Source organism: Austrofundulus limnaeus, unplaced genomic scaffold (genome assembly GCF_001266775.1).
Source record: "Austrofundulus limnaeus strain Quisiro unplaced genomic scaffold, Austrofundulus_limnaeus-1.0 Scaffold147, whole genome shotgun sequence".
Classification (NCBI taxonomy): domain Eukaryota; kingdom Metazoa; phylum Chordata; class Actinopteri; order Cyprinodontiformes; family Rivulidae; genus Austrofundulus; species Austrofundulus limnaeus.
In genome coordinates, this window is record NW_013952549.1 from 245,017 (window position 1) to 253,391 (window position 8,375).

The window sequence follows — 8,375 nt, forward strand, 5'->3', positions numbered from 1 at the left end:
GGACACTTCCTGATATCAGAGGCAGGAAACATAGCCTTATGTGGTGTATTTTGGGGTGGTAATTATGCTAATCTCTTCTCGCATGTACGAGCAGCTAGACACAAAAAGATGGAATTTACGCAGCTCATTTACACACTTTTCAGGAAGATAGAAGAGTTTGTTGAATTTGACGTGTACAAAAGTAAGAGAAATTTAGGATAAGAATACGAACATGTTCTTGCATGAGGCCAAATGAACTTTATTAGAGTCCATAACTTATTTGGCAGTTTTGTCACAAAAACCTATAATTGTAAATCAGAAACATAATAGTTCAGAAAATGTCATAGAAAATACAGAAAACTGAACAGGTTGAAAAATATGACCCAAACAGAATACAAAGATATCCCTGCAGCACTGGGAGAAACTAAATTTTAATTTTCTGCACTGCTAGAGACTCCAAGTACATAACAGAATGTCTTTAACAGCTAAAAAAGTGGATTTCACATGATATGTCTCCTTTAACCACAGCAGATATCTGCACCAAATGCTCTAATCCTTCAAATCAGTTTAAACTGGATGTCTTTCATTCATGCTGCATGTTAAGATTAKAAGATGATCTGAATGCTGATCAGAGTACAGAAACTCTCCTCATTGAGAGGCGGCCAAACGGACAACACACATCCAGAACGAGCACACACACAGATCTATGTCRGGACACACAATCTCCTGGTCGCATGCAGCTCGGAGCCGACAATGGCAAACATGTGATGAACAAACACAGATCGACATGTTCGGAAATGGAGAACTGTTGCAGTGTGTCACCACAGATGGAGCCTACATGATAGTGTACAAACGGCAACTTCAGTAAATCTAATACCTGATCTTCTTTTGTGCTGTTTGGGTAATGTATAAGTACCTTTATACAATCCTTTAAGAGAGTAGAGTAGTAAACAAGTTAAAACACTTGAATATTAAAACCATGGGTAGGAAAAATGATTTTTGACTGGTAAAAAAGTGACRAATTCAAAATAATGTAGAAGCCATAATGGATGCATAAGCAAGGTAGATTATTATTTTAATATAAAGTAAGCTAAGATGGAATAAAAAAGAACACATTAAATTATACTGCTCTTTAATAAATGTTTCTCCTACAATTGTACAAGGGGGGCAGTAAGCCCCACCCAACAAAGCTGACTGCCCCGCCTAACAACCCCCACCCCATCTATAAAGCTGAGGGGTTGTATTAAATAGGGGTGTAAATTTTAAAAGCTTTTTTTTCTAATACACCACCACAATAAGTTTCAATATTTCCTCTAAAGGCCCTGTCACACTATAACATTTTAGACAACTTTTGCCAACTTTTGAAAATTTTAAAGACATCTACATTGAAGATGGAATTAAAAAAGGCGTGCACATACTGTAATGCTAACAAATTGATCATTTATATAACTTTTATTAGTAATTTAAACAAAAAACAAATCTCATAAGTTGGCATAAGTTGCCTAAAATGTTATAGTGTGACAGGGCCATTATAAAACTGAAAAAATAGTTTTGTTGGGGATAAATCCTGCTAATTTCTCCCTCCCTTCCACTGCACRTTATGCAGAGCGAAGCATTAACAACAAATGTGGTTGTATTTTTAACACTGGAGTCAGAAAAGGGAAACTTTTTAATTTTTTTTTATTTTTATTTTTTTTATAAAAGTCGTGGTTGCTCGCTTACTCATAAGTCCATCTTTATAATTTAACAATTAGCTTCGGCTCTGGGAGGGCAGCAGATCATTTCATTTGCTTCACCACACTTACATTGCAGATTTCTGAAATTGGTTTACGATTAGACATACAGTATTAGTTATTTAYGTGAGAAACATATATGATTCAACTAATTAAACTGCAGAATTTTTCATGTTCAATTGTTTTTATTTATAAAAAGCTGCAGACTCTTTAATTATTTTCAAAAATACTAGTATGGTTTCTGCTGTCGATCATCACCCTCCCAAACCAATACTTTAGGGAAAACACTGGTAAATAATTTATTCTTGAAYGTACATTGTCTGTTATAGTCACTTGTCATTATAGCATAATTACTTAGAATAAATAGCTATTTTCTGCAAACAAATCTACAGCTTAAATATGAGTTGCTAGAACTGAATAGAGTCTAAATGCAGACGGTGRTTTCAGCACAGCCCGATTCAATACWAAGGACCAGTTTCTGCAGGGTTACATAACCATGTACWGTATATGACTGTTATTCTCTTTGGAGTTCTTTAAAAAAAAACTCATCTCATAATCACATAAATATAAAATGTGATCTTAAGAGAGGAGTCACCGGTGAGCAGCTGCCTGAAGATTAAACTGTCATGAACAAATCACTTTTAAATTTTAATAAATGGCAAATTATTAAACTTGCAACACCCATTAGTCTGCTTCATTTGGATGTCATGTCTAATTTGCAGCAATATTTATTATTATTATTATTTCCTTTATTTAACCAGGAAAGTCCCATTGAGATTAAAAACCTCTTTTTCAAATGAGTCCTGAAAATAGTGAAGAAGGGCCACATTGATTAAAAAAAAAAAACAACAAATAACGCAAGTTTTTACCTGCTTCTCCTCTTAGAGCTTTCTCCACAGCCACGCCTCTCTCCTCCAGCTGCCTCTGCTTCTCCTCTACCTGCTCCAACTGTCTCTGAATGATCTGGACAGACGAGGATTTGGATCAATGATGACYCAAACCAATGCTCGGAGGCACATATTAACAAAATAACATTATTTTCAATGTAAACCTTTTTATATAGGAGTATTCAAAACAATCAAAGTTTACAACCATTTAGAGTTGGTTTGCTCCAACTGACGCACCAGTTTACTCTCAATAAATAAAAATGCCCTCTGCAGCAAAACAGCTAATAACGACAACTATAATGATGATTTGAAGCCTGCTCTCATGGGCTTTTCATGGTTTCCCTCCCTGGATCAACATCACACCTCACCGCTATTGGCAGTGGATGCATAAGGGAGTGAAAAGCAATGCAGCCTCTACATTGCTATATACATAATCATAAACGTCAAATGTAATTCAATGATCTGTTTTAAAGCATGGATCCACTTTATGAATGTGACACGAGGCAGCAAAGTGTGYGAAAGGAGTCAGCAGAAGCGGCAGGTGCAGCGAGCCGAAATGCCTGCACTGACACTTCGGCCAACCTTTAAATTACTGAAGCGAGTTTTATTCTTTTATAAGTAGTTGACACTTTTAAAAAACAAGAAATCAATAGTGTTGACAATTCACAAAACAGAGCGTGAGGGGTAACTTTAAAGGGATCCCCAGTTAGTTGTAACATTACGACTTTGATAAAAATATATATTTAACTGTAAAATAAAGACTGTAAAAATTCTGTAGGCTGTTTAGTTTTTATAATTTTTAAACTAAAAGTTTAAAAATATATTACACGGATGGGGCCATTTTATTTACATGCAAAGCATTCTGGGTAAATGATGACATGGATAGGTCCTCGGTGCAAGACTGYTAGCGAGCTATATCCACCCTGAAGGTTAATCTTGGACAATATCTGATGATCGTCTCTTTTAAATGAAACCAGAGAGCGTTGACAGAGAGGAGAAGGTAGAAATGACTCAGCCTGGAACTGAAAATATAGATGGAGGACAACAGAGCTGCTTCATGGAAGAAGAACCTCAGCTTAGCCTGTTAGCTTTAGCAGTAGCCCTGAAAATATGGATGGAGGACCTCAGTTTAGCTTGTTTGTCGCGCTAACGCTGAGCTAATACATATAAGGCAATATAGCGTTAGTGCTAGCGCAAAGGCTAACAGGCTCAGCTGAGGTTCTTCTTCAAGCAGCTCTGTTGTCCTCCATCCATATTTTCAGTTVCAGGCTGAGTCATTTCTACCTTCTCCTCTCTGTCAACGCACTCTGGTTTCATTGAAAAGAGTCGATCGTCAGATATTGTCCAAGATTAACCTTCAGGGTGGATATAGCTCGCTAGCATCCTCGCACCGACGACCTATTTGATGTCATCATTTACCCAGAATGCTTTGCGTGTAAATAAAATGGCTTTGTCCGTGTTGAAATATATATTTTTTAAATTCACAAAACTAAACAGCCTAGAGTATTTTTACGGTCTTTATTTTACAGTTAAAATATATGTTTATCAAATAAAGTCTAATGTTACAACTAATCATAGATCCCTTTAAAGATGCGTTAACAAACTGACGAAGAGGTGAAGCAGGACTTCAGTTCATCTGTGACTCGTAGAAATCGGAGGTGAAAGTACGGTTTGGTTCTATATCCATGGAAAAGACATGGAAATCAGGCCAGCAAACAACCGCCCCAGGAGAAGAGACAGCAGAGTGCTGAGTCAGCGGCCCGGGGGGCCTGACTGCACTTACAGCCTCAATCCCAGAGATGTTCTTTAACAAAGAGAGCAGCTGGCCTCGGTCCAAAAGAGCTGAATCAAATAGATGTGACCATATGGTGTAAAGCTACAAAATAACAGTGACAGCAATAATATGTCTACATAAAAAAACCTCTCAAATCAAGTCATAAAAACCGGCTCCCGTCGGTCTCTTTACCTGGGCTCTATGAAGCCTTTTGAGCTCCTCCTGCTTCGCTTGCCGCCGCGCAGCTTTCTGTACTCGCCGCGTGAGTTTGGCATTCAGCTCTTCCTCTGTGTAGGTTTTCTGATGAAACAACAAAAAAAAAGTTGAAGCCAGAGGAATCTCATCATCCAGCTGCTTGATTTGGAAAACCACCTCTATAGGACCTTGGCTCTTCAGAAAAACTTGACACAAGAGGAGAGGAAATAGGAAAACCAGCTAGTCTGTAATCTACATAGAAATATTTAGGCTTTTACCACACAATCCACGACGGGTTTTACTGGCTTTTAAATACAATTCCAGTGATATTAGCATAAAACATTTTGGAATATGCTGACATTAYGCATTTTAACGTCCTCATTTACATAACCTTTACTTCATGATGAACAACTTAATATCTGGCCAGAGTTCCTACGAACAAAGAGACATTCTTCCTGTCATGAGCCGTGAAACTGTCCAACGCTGGTAAAAACGAGAAGAAATAAGTAAAAGAACCAATGCAAAACCAGCTCTTCCAGCTCACTGGAGTAAACTAGTGCCACAGTGGCAGATTAATGTGATAGCAATCGGAAAGAAACAGCCCATTGGATCACAGAGATTCAGAGGTATCAGAGGGACCAGAAAAGTGAGTGCTTTCAGAGATTTAAGAGCGTGAACAACCAGCAGTGAGTCAKCGGGTATTAGTTTACGGCCAGGCCTTCACAAGATGTTATGACAGTAAACTGGCACGTGGGTCAAGAGGACGGAGAGGGGCGGGGTCTCTGCAGTCACTAAGTGGGAGTTTCAGGTTTTGTGGGAGGAGTTTGTTAAAGACGTCACGTGATTGGTTGGATCGACTATTTTGGGTTGGGTTTGAAGAAGACTGGATGAATGGTGAACAGCTGAGAGGACGTGTAGTTCCATCGAAACAGCCAGAAAGAACCAAGATTTTTAAATATAAATATTAATTTTAGTCGTAACTCGAGACAGGAAGATGCTAGCTGCGCAGAACTTGAAAGTCGTACGTTGGGGGACGTGTAACAGTTCGGCTCAGTTAAAACAGAACAAACCCGCATAGAAAAAAGTTTCTGCTTTTTGAATATGATAAACTTAATCAGAACCCAAGGCAGGAAGATGCTAGTCACACTAAATTTGATGTCAATAAATTATATTTTAAACTACAAATATATAGTCAATAAATTATATTGCATGTTCACAAGTTTAATAATACATTGTTTCATCTGTTAAAGGCACAGTGTGTAGGATTTTGTCAATTCTTTTAGCCAAAATTGAGACAATCACTAATGACAATAATAAAAAAACATGTTAATCATTGCAGACAAAGACCTTGTTTTATTATTTTTACCTTATAAAAAGCTGTTTATATCTCAATGGTCACGGGTCGCCASTACAGGCAGCCGCCATCTTGCACCGCCATCTTGTCTACGAAGGCTCATGAAGGACAAACTGCGGTGGCGGCGTCAAAAACGGTTTTAGTTGTAATACTATAAATGTAATATTTGTTGTCTGTCATTGTAGCTGGGATAATTTTACTTATTAAAGCTCATAATCTTACCACTTGAAACATCACTAGCCCTGAAGCTGCTGGTAGACATCGCGGTTGGAATTATCAAAGGTTTTTGACACMTGAGAGACACCGTAGCAACTCCTTTGTGTTTGGAAGCGGGGGGTGGGGGTGGGGGAGGACCAGGGAGGATGATTCAACCACTCAACCACTAGATGTTGCTGAAAACAACAAATCCTACACACTGTGCCTTTAACTTACCCCACGATACAATCAAACCCACCTACGTATTATGGTTTTGCCAAACTCCACCCACTCAAGAACCTGCCTTTCATTTTATTTGTGATTTGTATTCTTTTGTTGTACACAGAATTTGCTTTGTTTTTAAATGAAATTAATGACTAAATACGATTAAGCAAAAAAAAAAAATTGGCAGCCTCCATCCTATATTCAAAACTCTGCCGGTCTTAGTTAGGACAAACTCCRTCCACGCAAACAAGAATCTCTCCCCATGCACTGCAGAGACCCCTGGCTTGAGAAAGCGAGGTGAAAATCAAGGTGGGTGAGGTGGAGGTATCAACGTGTAACRTATGTAATACTACCTTTGTGGCGTACGATCTCTTGAACGCCAGTGCGTGAGGAACATAAACAGACTTGGTGAAGTCAAAACATAAAAAAAGGGAGGGGGGAAGACAAACACAATACAGATGATATGATTAAATGGGTTAATGATTGCGTTAAACAGGTCATAAATAAAACCACAAATGTAAAACAGCGAGTTACATTTTAGCGGGTAAAAAAAAATCAAAACAGGCAATGTTAATATCCCACAAAAGAAATAAAAGACTGGAACACATTCATATTATTTCTAAACTAGTCAAACTACAACATGAAACAAATCATCACGGATGATGAAGCGTGTTATTTCCAGTGCTACGTCTAMAATCTCTCAGATCTAATACACACAATTACAGAAAGGAAAGACTGTCACCAAGACAGTGGCTACAAACTAGAATGATTCCAGTGAGATCTCATTGAATTCCTTGAGGCCTCGGAGGCACGATAAAGCTTTAATCTGCRTTTAATGGGGCTGTATGAAGTCAGAATTTAGATTACTATTCAGAAAGAATCAGAACGTCGATTCTTTCTTCATACATGTCGTCACAGTAAAGGAAACTAAATGGGAGCACGTCTTTAGTTTTACAATGAATAACAAATTTGTGCCTCTGGCACTGAACTGAGCTGCATCTAAAACCACCAGGGACAGAAAAAAACAACTAAACACAAACAAAGACACATGGCCTGAGCACCAGCGAGGAGAATAATTTTGAATTTCAGAACAATATGAATGCAAATAGACTCAAATTAAAGAGCTTCATTATAAAACACAGGGTTGTGTGTGCTAAATGCCTGCACAGACCTGATGTGATCTAAGCAGCAAGTTTATGGACTAAATTCAGCTTTTGGCAGAACTGACTTGTTAATTTTTCTTCAAACAAACAGCATTAAAAGCTGATGTAACGCTGGGTTTATTCGAAATTCAAAATCATTCTGCTGCTGCAATACCTCCTCGTTGTCTTTTTCCTTCTCTCGGTCCTTTTCTTGCACCCTTTCATTACGGTTCTCTTTAAGCTTTATTTTCTTTAACTCTCGCCTCTCTTTTTCCAGTTTCTCCTCCTTTATTGCTTCTTTCTGCAAGCCTGATACTAGGTCAAAGATGTCCATATGCAGCTAGGAGTGAAAGAAATCATATTAAGATAAAATGTTTGAATGAGTTTGAATAAGATAAAACTGGAGCAACGGGTGTGAAGATGACATAGATGACCTCTAAAAAACCCGCTGGGAAATGTTTCATAAACTGAGAAAAGCTCAGTGTTTAAATTTAAATGCATGAACACATCTTCTGCACAAACATTTCCCCAGAAGAACTGTTTGGCCTAAGAGTCTCCTGGGTAGCTAAGAAACTCACGTCTAAATAAACTAATGTAAAAAGAAAAAGATGGTTTAAAACCACCAGTGATAAGATTTAAAAAATGGTACGGCCCATTCTTTGGTATTTTATTTATTTTATAAAGTTTATTCATTTAAAGTTCTTATGAACGTGTTTTATGATTTTTTATAGTTTTTAGAGTTGTGCTTGATGTGCAGTTTTGTACAGTATATTACGTCTAATGAGCCAAAGACAGTTTTCCACTACGGTGGACATTAAAGTTCTATTCTATTCTATTCTATTCTATTCTATTCTATTCTATTCTATTCTATTCTATTCTATTCTATTCTAT

General features: G+C 37.7%; 1 protein-coding gene across 14 annotated transcripts in view; it reads right to left on the bottom strand.

The window, feature by feature from the left end:
- Positions 1-8,375, bottom strand: part of mical3a (microtubule associated monooxygenase, calponin and LIM domain containing 3a) — a gene marked incomplete in the record, with an annotated part of 99,324 nt that overhangs the window by 16,215 nt on the left and 74,734 nt on the right. For all 14 annotated transcript variants that reach the window (XM_014016523.1, XM_014016527.1, XM_014016526.1 and 11 more), the window contains 4 exon segments: positions 857-907; positions 2,582-2,675; positions 4,566-4,673; positions 6,696-6,746. In XM_014016523.1, the coding sequence (XP_013871977.1) occupies positions 857-907; positions 2,582-2,675; positions 4,566-4,673; positions 6,696-6,746 (304 nt within the window).